Source organism: Alosa sapidissima, chromosome 1, assembly GCF_018492685.1.
Source record: "Alosa sapidissima isolate fAloSap1 chromosome 1, fAloSap1.pri, whole genome shotgun sequence".
Taxonomy (NCBI): Eukaryota; Metazoa; Chordata; class Actinopteri; order Clupeiformes; family Clupeidae; genus Alosa; species Alosa sapidissima.
The window spans coordinates 30901469-30920106 of record NC_055957.1 but is presented as its reverse complement, the minus strand read 5'-3'; the positions used below and the strand labels follow the sequence as shown (position 1 = coordinate 30920106).

Sequence of the window (18638 nt, the reverse complement as noted above, 5' to 3'; positions counted from 1 at the left end):
GACATATCTGTGTTTTCTTGGAATACATTTCTTTCTTTTCAGAATTACACCTATGGGCATACCTTTAGATCCATTATCCCCTAGTGCTCTGACACTATCTCTGTCTAACTTGTTTGATAATGATCAAATATATGAAAAAATATATCATTACAAAAATATGTGTTGAGAGCCTGTGATGCAGAAATTTCAACCAGGCATATAGCCAATACATATAGACCAATGACTGTATAAAGATATATATACACACACACACACACACACACACACACACCGGTATACAGTCCAGATATGAGCACAATGACCTTGTGGTGAGATGTAAAGTATGTGAAATGGCTCTCACATGCTCATTTTTACCATCACCATACATCACGTTCTGCAGTAGTTAGCGTGCCTCCCTACATGTAGGATATTTTCAGAATTAAGAGTGGGTATTAATCTTTCAGGTTCCCATATTTTGATATTAACCAGCCTTACATTAATATAAAAAGTGCTGAGGGCAAGGAGAAAGAGAGCAGTAACTGTTTGCGTATGACTGCTCCCTCAGTATAGTGTGATTCAGGGGAAAAGAATGCAAAATCACAACAGTTGTGCTTTTTCAAAAATCTGTGTAATAAATCAAACCTCTACATGAACCATGCATCAGATGGATCTTAGCAAATTGTAATTAGTATTTTTTCATTTGCTACACAAGAAAAGATTTGTTACTGGTTTTTTTTTTTATTTTATTTTTTTTTTAACAAACCCGTAAAGCACCTATAGGGCCTATGGCATAGTTCTGTTTGATGAATGCATGGATAAGAGATTTAGTCAATGAAATGCCATACATTTAACAAGGAAAGTGTTTGTCCTTTCTGTTAACAACAGAGGGGTAAATTCTTTTAAACATTCCCCGTAAAATGTAAAATATGAGCTATCAAAAGAGGCTGAGTGGGTAGGCTAAACAGCAGAATACGTGCAGACAGACCTGTGACTTTTCTTTCACTCATAGAGGCTAATGCCGGGGCTGGTGCACTGGAGTGAGTCCCACACCAGCACACAGCAGTGCCTCTCCTGCAGCTCACCTCACTATGGCCACAACACTGACCGCTAAAAGGGGAGTTGGTCTCCTGCAGCTCACCTCACTATGGCCACAACACTGACTGCTAAAAGGGGAGTTTAATGAACTTGAGAGTGAATGAGAGTGAAGAGGCCAAAATGGTTGTGTTATTTCAATATCTCTTCTAAATCACTCAATTTAGGGCATGCTACAATATTTCCATGAAGGCCATGTTCACCTATTCCAGTTTTAGCAACACTATTCAGATATTTAACTACATGTCAAGATAACATGGAAAGTGTTCAATGATCAGAATTTTCTTAAAAAATAATAGCCTAGCATTTAAAAAAAATGCTCTTGAAAAGCTGCACAGGTGCAGGGCTTGACTAAATCTTGTTCACTGTTGGCAGGTGGTGTTTCCTACTTTGTGCTTTTGATTAAAAAAATAAACAAATAAATAAATAAATAAAGAAATAAAGAAATACTTTCATATGGACAAATACTTTAAGAAACTCTGAATATCACTATGTTATAGTGAGAGAATAGTACAGATCAATAGCTTGCCTCCATTACTTAATGGGGTTTCCTGCATGGAGCTTTAGGTGTTTCCAGTTGTGTTGCTACACAACAGAGTTTAAGTCCGGCTGTTGTGTTTTTGCACTTCGCACGATGGAGAGCCCTTGAGGGAGACGGTGATAGGTGCTTAAGTCATCGAACATGAAGCGCGGGGTGATAAGGGTGCTTCAATTACAACCCCGCGGAACCTGTGTGCTACATTATTCATCTTACACACTTCAATGTCCAAAAGGATGGTCATAATAGGCTAATAATAATTATTATTATTATTATTATTTTATTTTTTTTAAAACTCGGGAAAGAAGACCAAGCTACAACAAGAATGTGCTAAGGTGCTGATCAAAGTAATGTCAATTTGCAACACAATATTTAGGAGTGAAGGAATGAAACATGATTATGGCCTGAAACACGAACAGTCTGTTAGCCGTGTTTAGAATCAAATGTTTCATTTTTTTCATACATTTCATATTTAACGTGTAAAATATGGGTAATTATTATGTGCAATATAACCACTATCTTTAAAATAGAAGAAGAAGAATAATGAAAGAAAAATGGTTTGAGTACGAAATGTTTTCATTTTTGCATTATAGACTTGGTGAGCTATCAGACAAAATCAGACGAAAATAGCCTTTTAACCCATACAGACGTTATAGCATTATACCAGCGAAGCATCTATGACCGCTTCGTCTCACTCTGCTGTATGAGCGTTTTCCTCTTCGTCTTAAACCCGTGAATGTTGGTCAGCGCATTTCATAACTTCGTGCTTTGTCACTTTTCCCAAATTGAATTGCCATTCAGTTTTACAAGTACGCCTTCCGATCATTAAATATTTACATGAAGGACTTCAGTTTAAACATCCGTTTAACTGCAGCGACGTGTGACAACAAGCGGGCCTGTTCAACATCTATAGGATTAAATATATTAATAGATAAGGCACTTAAGTGATACTATGTCGAAGATGTGTGCAGGATGTGACCCAACAACATGAATGATTCCATTAATATGTAAATCACATGAAGCAGGGCATGGCATTGCCTATGCTGCATATGCACTAGCCATATGTTCAAAATAGTCTACCCCACACACAAATATTTCTTTTATTTATTTTTTAAATGTAGTCTATACAAAATATATAAAATAAACATACAATTTATCAAACATAAACACATTTCCACAAATACAAGGACGGCTATAATATACAACGAGTCTTTTCCTGGACCTTTGGTACATTCACCAGACAAGATAAACGAAGACAGAAACAAATATGTAATATGTTAATAATCAGGACATAGCCTAATGAAAAGGACGTTAATGAGATATTCTATTCTAAGATCAATTGACAAAATAATCTTGCAAATGCTCAATATGTGACCCGGTAGGCTAAAGCAAATGGAATACAAATTAACCAAAGACCATGACCATATCTCACGTTATAGGTTCGCAGGTTAAAGTCCCATATATGTTTTGTAAATACGAATTGTTTATTCTAACCTGGATGCTTCGCGGCTTCTTGAGATGTTCTAGAGGAGAGAATCTCACCAGCCCACAACCGCCTGTCGGCTGAGATTGTGATTGGTTGTTCGCCATGACAGCTCAGCCGTTGATTGCAAGATGGGAAGCCCGACCCCTTTCACTCTTGCAAGGGGACCATTCATAAACTAAACAGGTCTAGTGCTCTCGGTTGAGTCTGGACATCCACACGCAGAAGAAACGTTCAGGTTTCACAGCAAAAAGGAGTAAAGAGACATGAGTGATCACAACCAGTGGTTCATATTATAGCGTGTGCACAACCTGAGACGGACCTGCCTCTCAGCCCTCTTTGCGCCGTGAACTTCACTTTAGACAAGTGGTTTGACATTGCGTTGCATCTCTATCCGCTTCCTCTCGAAACTGACGTCCATCCGCTGAGCGCGCAAACTTCACTATTATTTTTTCCTTTGCTCAGAAGCGCCCTGCCTCTGGCTTAACCGGTAAGCATTGGATCCGTCAGCCTACTGCGAAACTCCGGTGTATAGCCCGGACCTTTGCCCAAACATGATTGCGACGCAGGCTAAGCTGGTTTACCAGCTCAACAAATACTACAACGAACGATGTCAGACGCGCAAAGCAGCGATTGCCAAAACTATTCGGGAGGTATGCAAGGTTGTATCGGACGTCCTAAAGGAGGTGGAAGTCCAGGAGCCTCGCTTCATAAGCTCTCTTAGCGAAATTGATGCGCGCTACGAGGGCATGGAAGTCATTGCACCCAACGAATTCGAGGTGGTGCTTTACCTGAACCAGATGGGCGTCTTCAACTTCGTGGATGACGGATCCCTGCCTGGCTGTGCAGTCTTGAAGCTCAGTGACGGCCGCAAAAGAAGCATGTCACTTTGGGTCGAGTTCATCACTGCCTCTGGCTACCTCTCGGCCCGTAAGATCCGCTCTCGGTTTCAGACTCTTGTGGCACAGGCCGTGGATAAATGCAGTTACCGTGACGTGGTCAAGATGGTGGCTGACACCAGCGAGGTTAAACTGCGCATCAGAGAGAGGTATGTTGTGCAGATCACGCCAGCTTTTAAATGCACGGGTATCTGGCCTAGAAGTGCTGCCCAGTGGCCCATGCCTCACATCCCGTGGCCAGGTCCCAACAGGGTCGCTGAAGTGAAAGCTGAGGGATTCAATCTTCTCTCCAAGGAGTGCTACTCCTTAACTGGTAAACAGAGTTCAGCAGAGAGCGACGCCTGGGTCTTGCAGTTCAGTGAGGCCGAGAATAGACTCCTGATGTCGGGCTGCAGGAAGAAGTGTCTATCCGTTTTAAAGACTTTGCGCGACCGACACCTGGAGCTGCCAGGCATGCCCCTTAACAACTATCACATGAAGACTCTACTGCTCTATGAGTGCGAGAAGCACCCGCGGGAAACCGACTGGGATGAGTCCTGCCTCGGGGACCGACTAAACGGCATTCTGCTACAGCTCATCTCTTGTTTGCAGTGCCGCCGATGCCCCCATTACTTCTTACCAAATTTGGACCTTTTTCAGGGGAAGCCTCATTCAGCCCTTGAAGCAGCAGCTAAACAGACATGGAGACTTGCGAGAGAAATCCTGACCAATGCGAAAAGTTTGGACAAATTGTAGTCTAACGTGAACACTTTGTTTCTCATATGTGGGACCGTAAGAGATTGCATCACTTAAATGTGGAGAAAAAGGCCTTGCGCTTCTCCGAGCAGTGTCAGACTATGTGGAAAACGAAAGTAACACACACAAGAAGACTTTCATAAAGATGCATTGGGACATTGTCAGAGAAAAAAATGAAGGTACATTTTAAACTAAATGTAATAATTTCATGTTCGTTGTTTTAAATGTTTTCACAAAGTGAAGATTTTTAATTTAAATATATGCACAAAATCTTTAATTGCAAAATGATAAAACTGTAGCGTGCCAAGTTCAACTTTTTCATGATGTGACTTTAAATTGAAATGTTAATAAAGTCAAAACAAAAGTTGAAAGAGAATTGGAACTTGGCTTTGTTTCACTATTTACATATTATGAATTTTTAGAATTAATCAACAATTAACATCTATTTTTTTTACTCTTTTCACCTTTAGAGAAATGTGGGCTAATGCTAATACTTAGACCTATAAAACGTCGCATTAGACCAGTGTTTGCTTGGAGTTTCCTATAAGTTGTGGGTGATGGTATAAAGAGCTTATAGTTCAAAATATTTATGAAGTTAAAATGTGTTTATTAGATACATTTATGAGACGTAAAAGGGTTAACAATGTAGGCTACTGCAAACAAAATGCTGCTTTATTTCTCTTGGGAAGAATTTCATTATCAGTTCTTTTAATGCCCAAAATAAAGTAGGCTAGTTTAACTGACAAGTGTTCATATCCCAAAATACATTTTACCCTTAGGCTACATAATGGAGTATGACTACAATTATCACCGTTTATCACTTCATTTTTTCCGACTAAATAAAACGTTTGTTTACCACATATTCTAAGGAATTCAAATTGGGATAATTGTATCAATACTTGATGACGTAGACATCTACACGTCAAACTGATAACACATGTAACTTTAATAGCCCAAAGTCATGATTGTAAGTACAATATATGCCTATCAGGATAGCCTACATTTAAAAGCGTTTGCCCAATATTCGCTTAGTTATTATGGTTATTAGTAGGCTTCGTGGTAGGAGTGGTAGTAGTATTGGCCTAATATTAGGGTCATATTCGTGAAATACACACAAATTCCTCCCCAATTACAAAAGCTAGTTTCAATATACACAAATGTCAGTTGTTGCAGCTTTGCTGAATTCAAAGGGCAAAGAGAACCGCATAATATAGCCTATCCGTTTTGTCATAGGCCTACCTATCCTACGTCGATACCCTATAGGCTCCGTCCTCTTAAAATATCCGGAAAAAAGGAACGGAATAAACTAAAGGAATGGCATAATGTGTGCTTTTTAATACACCAGGAGTGATTTTCGCAAGATCACCTTATTACAAGGAATCGAACAAAATGCTATGCGATACATGTTTGAGGGCCTATGATGTTGCCAGACGATTATCAGTAGGCTAGCCTAATCATTCAGAGAGGTTATAAATCATAATCACCTCAAGTGAAGCAGCTGAAGTTATGTGCCTCAGAAAATATAGAACAAACCCTCTCACCACCACCTGTTCTTCTTTGTAAACACCATATTTCTTCCAATGTCTTAATTATACTGCGTTTTCACAATTTGGAACAACCACGCAGGAATAAGCTATTCTGGCAATAGGAAAAATCACGGGCCTTAAAAAGAGCAATTGGGACATGCTTACCACCACTTTCTGCGCATTAAAACATTTGTCTTTTTTTGTCCATATTTTCATCATATTTTATTGTTGTGAAGGTGCAACACTTATTTAGTTTGAAGGGGGATTGACCCTTCACACTCTTCACATGCGGTATTCGGTGGTGTATTGGATCAATGGGTTAGGTACCCTCTCTTACCTTGGGATCGATTTTCTTAAAGCTCGGCTCTTCCTCATCCACCTCAAAGTACACTTCCGAGGCAGTGATGGACAGGGTTCCCTTCACCACAACGGCTGGCGCGACCAGCTGTGCCCCGGTGCTCAGGTTCACGGGGCCTGCAAGTGAAAGCTCCGATCAGACACAAATGCTTCTCTCTCTCTCTCACACACACACACACACACACACACACACACACACGCGCGCGCACACACACAAACACACAGGGAGAGAAGCGTTCACACACGCTCACACACCTGCCCCCACCCCCTTAACTAAACGAACATTTCAAAGAACTGCAGTGTGTTTAACATAACATATAAACTTAACATGAACCCGTATTGACTTTCTAATGGACTCTGTGTGAACAACTGACCTAATGTCAGCTATGTACCAAGAATCACAAACAAGGACATCGAATTGGGATATTTTAGATATATTCAACCAAATAGAAGGCGCTATAGAAACAGACGAATAGGCTATAGAGATGCAGCCTATGTATTACCGAGCAGGGCTATCTACGCTAATAATGTAGGCAAATAACTATAGGCTTATATGTCTGCTGCGATTTTGTTTTTTAATCTATGGGCTGTACAGCCTATTCGTCCAACACCTTTTCAAGAATAGACTGCTCAAATGCGTTGGCAATTAGAGGCCCCTCTCAGAACACCCGTCACTGCCACTCGACAGCTCCAGAGCTACAGCTTACTACGAGCACCAGGTTTGCAGAATAAAATCAAATTTATTGTCAGTCAATGTCTATTGATTGGGGGATGGTGAGCCGTGTTTAATCTCTCATCAATCTTAATTTATTCTAAGATGACAATGCGAGGGTCGCTCGGGGGAATTTCTCGCAGGCTTTGGCCGGCGCTCTCTCCTCATGTGCAGCGCATTGTATTTGCAGATGTGCGTGTGAAGTGAAAACGCTGAGCCCCGTTTGATTTCCCCAAGCACCCTTCCTTCAAAAACGCATGGCATAAACAGAGATGTTCATTTGCCAGTCTCGTATGCCCTCGGAGCATTAGCATGTAATCCTGGAGAGGAATAACATTTTTTCTTAACCAATCGCTTCCCGCAGACATTCAATTACACCTGGATGAGGCAGCTGCCATAGCGGGGTGGCACGGTACCCCTCCTGACAAATTTCACTTCATTTTAGAACCATGTCAATTTATTAACATGGCCGTCATTTAATCCTCTTTTTGTCCTCCACGGCTGTTTGATAATTTATTTCCATGCAAACCTGTTATGTAAGCTAGAGCACAAGATATTTATATGCAGAAGGGAGAAAGGGTGGGATAGATAACGGTACAATCCGATTAACATTGCAACATAGTTACTGCGCATCCATCGTGCACAAAAAAATGTTCGATAAAGCACGAACAAAAAAATAGGAAAATGAATAGTTTGCTGGAAAGCATAAGGTCATCTCTTAATCTGGCAATCATTATTTAATTTGACGAAATACCTGCTGTGCTATTGATATCTTACTTTAAGAAATAACGAATTATTGTGGATACGCTAGACCACCGACATTATCAGTAGGCCTACCCTTAAAAAAGGTTATTGTGCCTGTTAATGATGTGTTAGTGCCTATCTGACACTAAACTGTCGTAAAACAGCCTGGTGTTCAAAAAGTTGTTTCACAATGGAGTTAATGTAAGTATTAAAGCAATACAGACAGAACTTCATGCAATTAAAATGAAAATTTTCAGGGAAAATTAATCAATTAAAATGAAAATTGAAAGACGACCTTCTAAGGGCTTAAAAATCAGACGGTTAATTATGACTATATTTTATATTATTATATTTAAAAGTTTAACTCGTTTTATCTATAGTAGCATACACACACACACTCACACACACATTTATGCAACCTTCTCATAGGCCTCATTTGTTGTAGCTTGCATGATGGAAAATTGCTGGCTGCTCATGCTGCCAAATGAAGATCCATCCCACCCCCACCCCCAAACACACACCATCTCATCTTGCTTCCTTCCATGAGTCAAGGCGAAAAGGCAGCGCTAAAACGATCACAAGACGCTAATGAGAAAGGCTTGTCAGAGTTAATGGTCGGCGCCTGGGAAGTGATCCCCCCCCCCCCCCCCATTAACAGTCCGAGCCCCCGTCCTCCGTGCGCCTTGCTAAAGTTTCGCCCGGGCATGATCTTCATGCTTCTTGTGTGTGTCTGTGCGCGCGCCCCCGTGCGCAGAAACCACTAGACCAGTATACAAACGAAAAGTGTTTTACCTGTGAGGTTCTCCAACTCCTTCTCCTCCAGAGATGACAGCGTGTCATCATCACCATCCAGCAGTATCTCGCTCTCCGAGTTCTGATTACCCAGCGCTTGACTTCTGATGGACTGTTTGCCTTTGAGGATGTCTTCTTCAGGAGCTGCTGAAGGTGAGAGCAGGACCGTCAGAAGTAAAGGTTGTGAGTTAACATTCAATTATCAGTCAATGCCATTCAATTCAGTTCAAACGTAGTAGCCTACTATTTGTGGTTTATTGTAAGTAACATAGTTATGCGTTGTGCAGCGTAATTTGTGATCGTTCCTACGCTGTTAAACTATATGTTTGTGGGTGATTTTCGCATCGCTCAGTTGTAAAGATGTTTGAGTATACGTATTTTATAATAGTTGGATGAGTGAGTGATTCAATTTCATTCCATTCTAGAAATTGAAAACTGCTAATAACTTTATCTTAGATGACAAAATTGTTTTCTGTAATAAACGTGCCCTCGACATAAAAGTGTGGGCATACTTTTGAAGTAAGTATAGGACCACATATTAACAACAAAGATATTTGAAGTTAGTTTAGTTTATGCAAAAGGTGCTATTATGCTAAGAAACTACCCAGATTTGGACATTTACCATTGCACGTCATTGACAACTGACACAATAAAACAACCTATGGGAATATTCCGGTTAGTGAAAACAAAAACGGCAACGTTTACAATTCTTTCACATCTTATTTGATATTTAACATATGATGGAATAACATTGGGATAAGCAGAATGTGCTGGGTGTCTTTAGTCTATGTTACTTAACTGCAACTAATTCAATATTCCGAATCCAATCCTTTCATTTAGACTGAAATACAAAACAAAACTCAGCGTGATGTACCATTCTCTCCAGAAAAGCACGATTTTCATGCGTTTGATAGATTCCAGTCCAATATGCAAACATGCCTAAACTACTGTTAAAATCTCTACTGCGTATGCCTTTTTAATATATCAAAACAAATTTAGATTAAATGAAATATTTCTGGCCAAACCAATATCCAGGAACACATGCCAAACATATCACAACAATGTGCAAGGCTCCCGAAGTTCTTTTCCTCCGTTTTGATTTCAACTGTACATGACTTGAGGTTCAGAATAGATTATTTAAGAAAAATGGTAATCTGCAAACATTTACAGAGCACTGCATTCCCCAGTGGTGCAGGGCAACACTCTGCTGAAACTGCTCTGGTGGTGACGCCCAGGCAATCCTTCATCTATATAAACAGAAAAGGTGACAGGGCCTGCTCCTAACAGGGCCCCTTCAGAAGAACTCGCTCAGTAGGGCTTCAGTGCTGCCCGGGCCCAGCTCACTGCAGTGGACATGGACCTGCTGACCTCTCTGCTCTCTTCCACACAGTCTCACCTGAGGGGATGGCCATTTGCATCTGAGGGAGACGCACACCAGCCCCCATTAGAACTACACTCTGCTCAGCAGTAGAGCAAGAAAGAAGAAAAACTCTTGTCATGGAAAGTATGCAGCTCACTGATATTTAGAATGGTCTTCCTGTAATTAAGTCTCCCTAGAGGATTTGTAGTTAGCTGCAGTGAAATTACTACCAGCTCCCTAATATATACCACATGCCAAAGCATTCACACCAGCAAGTGGACAGGAGACTTGACAGAAGAATGGCTAAAAAAGAGTAAATAAATATGTATGTTCACTGTGTGATAATAATAATAATAATAATAATAATAATAATAATAATAATAGGATTGTTGTTGTTTCTAATAATCAATATAAATGGAGCACTTTTCCCAATCCAAATGTGTTCCATTTCAAGGAGGCCAAAGGGACAGAGTGTGTCCATACATACTGCACATGAACAGGCCTTAGCTCCCCATAAGGTGTATCCAGGGTGTACACATCACATTACCTTAACCTGCTCATTCATTCAACTCATTCAGCATTCAAATGTAAATAAAACCAGGCTTGCATTACACTTTCAAGTCCCGCTTCCTCTTTTCCACCGGACTCAGTGCCCTCGTTTATATCAAGCACAGAGCCAGCCCGAGCAGGCCAATTAAATTGTCAGAATTAACAAATCTGTTTTTAACAAGAGTGTGGCCGAGAGAGGAGGCATGAGGCGCGTATTGATCGGCCGAACAGAGACATTAGTCTTCAGGTGTTTCCTCTGCCACCTCTCCTGCGTAGGCCCCAGCCTGGCTCAGTGCAGCCCCTGAAACGATGGTTCTCTCCAGCCATAAATACTGAGAGGTGCCACGGCCACAGCTCCGAGCTCCTCACGCAGAAGTCATGCCTCATACCCTTAGCTAGCCGTGAAAGGATGTCCCATTTTTCTACAGGCAAATGTTGAAATTGCTTGAGTATGTTACTGCACTAAACTGTTAAAACTTTTGGATTTTCACTGAATTATTTGTGCTATGTTACACTTCATAATTATAAAACTATACAAGTAAACTGCATTGTCCAACAGTTTCAAATTGTTAAATCAATTGTGCCTTCATATGGAAAAATGCAAAATCTGCCTCTGCTTTTCTTGTCAGATGAAAACAATTACAGCGCGATACGACCTCAGTGCTCAGTTTGGAAACATTCAAGCCCATTCTCCTCCACCGCTCTACTTCCGCAACAAATGTCAGGTCGACAAAAACAAGAGTTCAGACTATTCTAATGGTGCATTCCAACACTGTTGAGCTTTGGTCTACGGCCTTAGAAGGGGCCTAATAACGAGCTGTAGGAGATTTAAGTATTTAATAACAAACAAAATACTGTCCATATCAGACAGAAATGACAATATGGATGACATTTTATTGATTTCTGTAAAACTATAGTAACCAACGTGGCCATATCTAAGCATCCTTTTCCTGTTCTTTGAAAGATGTTAGTGGATATAATGTTTGTAATTAGGATTCCCCAGCCAACCCACTGGGGATACTTTTATGTTTTTTATGGACAAAGTGACAGGGGTGTTTCACAAGGAACATGCCATTTACATGTGATCTATTGACACCCTATGGACTCTCTCTACAAACCAGTCTATAACAGTGGAAGCCTCAAGGCTAGAAAAGAACACATTAAAGCAGTTGCAGAAATGCTTAAACAAAGAGAGGATAATGGCAAGGAAAGAAAGGAGCAGATATAGCATTCAACAGAAAAAACAAGAAGGAGAAAAAAAGGAAATAACATTGGAGCGGGAGGGAGAGAGAGAGAGAGCCCCCTTAGGACACTCCCTCCAGCTGCACATTATGACCATTAGGGCGGTGCGCTGGTCTCCCAGGATGCTGGATTCGGAGTGCTTATTGCTTTTAGATCACATTCTTATTGACTTCTGTCAAGCCAGTCATTTGTCTTGAGGAGTGATGTCAAGTTTTGGGGAGACCTGTCTGTGACACATGGGAGACGTTTCCCCCCAAAAAAGGCCAGTTACTGGAGAGTGCAATGGGTTAAGCCAGCGACCGCTCAGCCAGAGCTGCCGATTCCAAACCCTGGCGCGAGAGGCCAAAGGAGGAGAGAAGAGCATCTTAGCAGAGCAGGGGGATTAGGACCACTCCTGTCAAATAACCAGTCTTGCCAAAGCAGCTCTAATCTGTTCCACGGGAGGGCCAGTGTCCGAGTCCTGAGTGGGCGCGGGGGAGCCGACAGGAAGGCTGGGGAGGATCTCCAGCATGAGACTGTGGAGCAGGCATGAGCTCGCTGCACATGAGCACCTGTTAGAGATTTCCTCTTTTTGGACAAACCAAATATGAAACAACAAAACTCAATGTTCTGAGTGATTGTACATCTCCTCACTCATACCACTGTTAAAAATATTTTCCAATTAATTACTAGCTATATTTAAAAAAAATATATATTTTATTGCTAACTGCGGCTACTGCTCAAAAGCATTTTTTTTATTACCACACATTTATTAAAAAAAATTCCATAAGGGTTCACAGCCTAATAGTGATGTATGTTTCTACTTTCTGGCTTATCTATTATTAATGCGAAATTAATTATCACTCAAGGACCTTTTTTATCATCATAACCATTCTTATTTTGTGAAATGAAACAAATTAATCTTGTAGAATATTCCTACCAGGCATGACTTCAAAAGCAGACTTTTTAAAAGTGCAGAACAAGGCAAATTCACAAAGTATGATCTAAAAGTAAACAAAAGCACAATCTTATGTAGCACTATACAAGCTGACAGCACAGAATTCAGCTACTCTTTCATACAAGACTATAGCTATATACATCTTTCGAGATAAAAAACAATCAATCTATTTCTTTCCACTAGAGATCACTGACCATTCAAATGACTTGACCTGCAACAGTTTGGGCATAGAAACTCCAAACCGTGGGGTGTCGGTAAATAACATAGCTGCATCTTTTAATGTTTAACTTCAACGTAAAATGTAATTCACAATTCAACAGGGCAGACACATATCCCTTGCTTCAAAATATATGCTAATCAATGGCACAATGACAAATGACCATATTGTTCAGTTGTACAGCTGTTCCTGTATTGATTAAATTGCTCTAATATAATGGCGTGGAACTAGAGAACAGAAAAAAATCTTCATCTCAGAAAAAAACTTTAAAGTTGTTCTGTTTTTGGAAAGGTGTAGAAATATTTTGTGACATATTCAAATAAAACAATTATTGTGTATGTATTGTGTAATAATAATAATGTATTGTGTAATAACTCTTATAATAAAAATTCTCCTGCAACTTATATTTATATTTGATCAAAATTGTATGTTTTCCTTGTGGGTGAGTTTTAGTCATTGTGTTAATATTGTGACAAAAATAAATATGTGTATGTGTACAGTGAAAAGAATTCCCCAGGAACCATGGGAGGATTATGAACTTTCGGGCCCCTGGGCCCAGATGTATTAATGGCCCCCCACTTATTGTCGTATGTGTGGGAGGGGGGGGTTGGGGGTCCTCCCCCAGAAAAAAAAAAATTTGTTTGATGTGATTTCCTGTATTCTGGTACATTTTGGGGATCGCCAATACTAAATTCAATCAGATTCATAGCCTACATCCTGATTTGTTGATATTGAGGCAATCATTCCATTCAAAAGCTTGGGCTTCAGGGCCTCCTGACCCCTTAGGCTCCTGGGCCTGGGCCCGGCAGGCCTGTGCAGTAATCCATCCCTGCCAGGAACAACCAACTGTCCTTCCATTTCACACCGTGTGTGTGTGTGTGTGGCTCTCTCCTGATGCAACTACACTAAGGATTAAGAGCAGAGGGTACACAGCTAGTCACACCACAGCAACACACTCAGACTCATGGCCACAGCTACCAGGGGCAGTGTGAGCTGCACACAGGCCAGTGGGGGCATGTGGGTGCTACTTACCGGCCCTGCCAGCTGCTGACCAGCGGAGGGGGAAACAGGGACAAATTACACTTCTAACAAACCAGAGCATCTCCAGAGCACCTCTAATACATGTTCTACTGTGATATGAGAAAGAGGCTCCATTTCATGTAATTAAAAGGATGTCAAAATGAGTCTGGAGGTTTGGCCTGAGACAGAGACCATCACTGGGACTTCAGAGCTGTGTGGAAATAAACGCTACACACTATTCAAATGAGGGCCTTTTTCTAATGGAGGCTTGTGGCACAATAAAAGTTTTATGGTGAAGTAGCACTAATTTTTACAACCACGTACCTGCTGCCACGGGGTGAGAGCTTCTACGATGTTAAAGGTTTTTGTGTGTGTTCAAGTGTTTTTTGTGTGTGTGTGTGTGTGTGTGTGTGTGTGTGTGTGTCAACTCACCGTGTTCAGCAGCAGCCTTAAGTATGGCCTCAGAGTGTGTGGAGCCATAGGGGTTCCTGATGAAGCGCCTTCTCCTCCTCAGGTCATCTTCCCAGTAGTCAAGGCGCCAGAAGTCCCGAGGCCGACTGCAAAAACACACACACACACACACACACACACACACACGCACACGCACACGCACACGCACACGCACACGCACACACACACACACAAAGAGCACATGTGTTAGCAATTAGCCTCTGCAGAGGTTGGTAGCCATTCCCTCAGCAAAGAGCGCAACTTCTACTAATATAATACCAGGCTTGTTTGGTTGCTGTGCGCACACACACACAGACATACACACACCCACACACCTGAGATTCACGTCCTTGAGAATAACACTTTCTCCTTCGCCTGTGGCTGAGGAGCATTTTTTACCTCCTTCTTCATCTCAGGAAGGTGAGGCGAGTACTAAATACATCACTCAGGACATCGGCCCTCTGACAAGAACAATCCATTCTCTCCGAAAACACACAGACACACACAGACACACACAGACACACACAGACACACACAGACACACACGGTATGTGCTGATTTTCTGCTCATTTCGGGGCCCAGCAGGACACCTTCAGCGGGGCTATCCGAAAATGGAGTATAGCCTATTTCTAATCCAGCCAGGGTGGGGGTGGCAAGCATTACCAATATTAATCAATGTCTGCACCTCCAAAAGCCATTCCTCTTCCCAATTTGCACCTCTCCGTCCCCCTAGCATCAGTTAATCATTCCCCTTCCCCCGCACACTCACAGAGCTGTTGCCGCAGAAAGCGCTTGGCTTTAATGAAGCTACACCTCGCTGAGCAGTAATACAATATTTCTCTATTCAGAGTTGCTCGGATTTAATTACAACAATCTCTTCAAATATTAACACACACTTGCCTTCTCAGGGACAAAGACTAACATAGAAACATTCTTTTCACCATTTCATTTGTTCCATTGTTTCTGCTTCAAATATAAAACAAGCATTAATTCCATGCATTGCAGAGAAAAACACCTCATTAATCAAAATAAATTACATCAAGGACATATTTATTATACAATTGAAGGTATAGTCTTGGAGGTCCTTTAGGAGGCAAAAATAACCAATTTCCCAGCCAAATGTGACAACACACTAAAAATACACAAACAGCACAAGGACTTTTAAAGGAGAATAATGTATGTTTGTATGAAATGAATGCATGCAAACAGTCACACACCCACAGATACACACCAACACACACTTGCACTTCCCAGCCTTTGGGATATGGATCTGTCCGTGTGTACACTAAATACTTTAGCAGTGGCTCGCTGGGTTCTCTGTGAGCTGATTTAGTGAAGGCTTAGTGAAATAGAATGCTCTACGTCCATTTTGCTCCACAAAAGTGAGAAGAAGTTTTATTGTGCAATAGGGCCTACACACCCAACGTATATAAATCAGCATTATGGTCTCTTAAGCACTCTCCTGATGCACACCTCACTTTGCCTTTTCCTTCTTTCCTTCTGTTTTTAGCCTCACATATTTCATGAATTCCTGCCTCATCATAGCCAACATTATGAAAGACAATTAGGGGAATTTATAGTTAATAACAAATAATGTTGTTATTAATAGTGACTTTTGGAGTCACTTCAAGAATGTGTTGAATTTTAAAGTCAGGCAAGAAAGGTATGTTAATGTGAAGGGAGAAGAAGAGAGAGAGACTAAGTGGAAGTAGTTCTCTACTGGGTTGACTACTGAAATACCACACTTTTCCCTCATTTATACCAGCAAAAACATCACTTAAAATTGTCAATTGACAAACATACAAATCACAAAAAATACACTGCATAATGGCCACCACACTGGAAAATCTTGTATGCATACTTGTATATCTTACACTAATCAGTGTGTGTGTGTGTGTGTGTGTGTGTGTGTGTGTGTGTGTGTGTGTGTGTGTACAACACAGACAGGCAGAAGAAGAAAATGTGAGAGTACACAACGCAGCATATTTTTTGACGCCAGAATAGTGTCACCACTCAAAGCTGCTCAGTTTGAACACACAGAGATACACAGTAATTAGTAGTATAGTCTATCTGTACTATAGCATCTAGCCAGCAGTTCAACAATGAGGACCAACTGGAAAATCGCATCAACCCCAACAGCCGTCTCCAGCACCCCACCCCATCCTACCCCACCCCACTCCATCCCCGCTCCCATTTCATGACAAAACACACCCAGCACGCCGTCCGAGTGTGTGTGCTCACAGACGATAAATAATTCATCCTCCAACCATCCATCCTGCTGCAAGCTGGTGGAATTACGGCTGCACCATCCTTCAAGATAACAACAATTACAAAACAACACAAAGAACAGCACCATGGGAGCAGAATGTACACACCCCCACACAAACACATCCACACAAACACATCCACCCCCACACAAACACACACTTGTGTAATTAGTAATTAGTTCATTGCTAAGTGCTTCTGAGTGTAGTGGGCTTGTTAAGTGTTAGACAGAGGCCTCTGTTGTCTCTAAGCAGACAAACAATAACACCAATTTCTACAAACTGTAAACACACACACACACCTGGGGCGTAAGGATGCCTGCAGCTCTAAATCCTGTATAGACTGAGAGGTTGAGTACTGCAGTTACACTATTGTTCTGCTAATACAAACTAATAATCTGCTAATAATACTGATTATAATTAATGTCTTAATGAAAATCCCAAAATAATCTAAATTGATCAACAATTACTGAATTAAAGAAGTCATCATTATATTCAGGATCTCCATATAAACAAGAGATGAAGTATCAACACAAACTGACCTCAGGCTTTATGCCTGCTACTTCAGGGCTTCAATTAGGCTACTAAATTTGAGCTCAGAATCAAACAAGCAACACTTCAAGTGCTGGCATAGAGGAGGCCATCATAAACACACTCTTTAATTGCAGCCCCAGCACACGTGTGTGGCTGAAAGGGTGGCTGGCAGCCACGATTAACGAGGTGTTTAGCTCAAACAGTGGGCCGTGAGCACACACACAAACACACGTACACACACAACGTGCTCACTCACACACACAGCCATACCAGATAAACATGCAGAAAACAAACATGCGTGTCTTTCCTCAAATCATTTGCCCATCACAAGAATGAGGATGTAAGGAATAAGCTAAAGAGCAAAACTGGCACAGCAACAGCCTCCATTAACACCTTGCAGATACATAAACTAAACAAAAAAACAACCATTTCCCTATAGCGTGTATATTAGCAGCAATAAGAGGACTAGGCCCATACTACTGCTCTGGGTTTACATTAGAGAGACGGACTGACATAACTCTTTTTATTTTATTTTACAATTAAATAATTTACAATTAAAAAATGCGTGTGAGCAGCAGTTTATTTTGTATGAAATATATTGCACTGTGGTATGTGCCTGATATCATGGCAAACAAATGCATCCTTCCATTTGCTGGCCCTCTGCGGTCAATAGATATCACTCTTTGAGTGAACTTGCTTTATCAGTTGCTTTGAATTGGTTGGTCAAAGTCAACATCAACTACATTCTAATCAAGAAAAATGCACATTACAGCCAAGTATATGTAAACTGGCATCACCATCGCAATCATCAATATAAAATTGTGACACTATTGACTGGTACTACAGGGCCTATTCTCACAGAAAAATGCATCAATTTGAGCGTCATTCTTATTTGTGGCCAAATCTACCAAGGCAGAGTGGTGACAGCAAATCAGTGAATTCAAATGAAAAGGCCCTTGACATGAATTAATTGTCCAAATAATAATGGGACTTCAAGCATATCACCACGACACCTTCTATAGCTTATCTCTGCCTAAAAGGACACAAACACACAGACACAAACACACACACACACACACACACAGAGTGAGAGAGAGAGAATGAGACAAAACAAGAGAGAGAGAAACAGACACACACAAAAGCTGTTAAAAAATGTTAATAGATTCTTGGCGTGGCCACTGAAAGTTTGATTGCACTCCTATTTCAAT

At 41.0% G+C, this 18638-nt stretch overlaps 2 protein-coding genes across 9 annotated transcripts in view; one reads left to right on the top strand and one right to left on the bottom strand.

Annotated features, from left to right (window-relative positions):
* lrba (LPS responsive beige-like anchor protein) overlaps positions 1–18638 on the bottom strand; it is a 197891-nt gene that overhangs the window by 79601 nt on the left and 99652 nt on the right. For 6 of the 8 annotated variants that reach the window (XM_042065961.1, XM_042066115.1, XM_042066185.1 and 3 more), the window contains 3 exons: positions 14615–14739; positions 8858–9004; positions 6590–6726 (listed from right to left, as the gene is read on the bottom strand). In XM_042065961.1, coding sequence (XP_041921895.1) covers positions 6590–6726; positions 8858–9004; positions 14615–14739 — 409 coding nt within the window. The remainder of the gene's footprint in view (positions 1–6589; positions 6727–8857; positions 9005–14614; positions 14740–18638) is intronic. The other 2 variants (XM_042066045.1, XM_042066333.1) reach the window with 1 other exon arrangement.
* mab21l2 (mab-21-like 2) lies at positions 3298–5102 on the top strand. Its single transcript, XM_042067088.1, has one exon. It carries the CDS (start codon positions 3647–3649, stop codon positions 4724–4726), a length of 1080 nt encoding a protein of 359 aa, XP_041923022.1. The 5' UTR covers positions 3298–3646; the 3' UTR covers positions 4727–5102.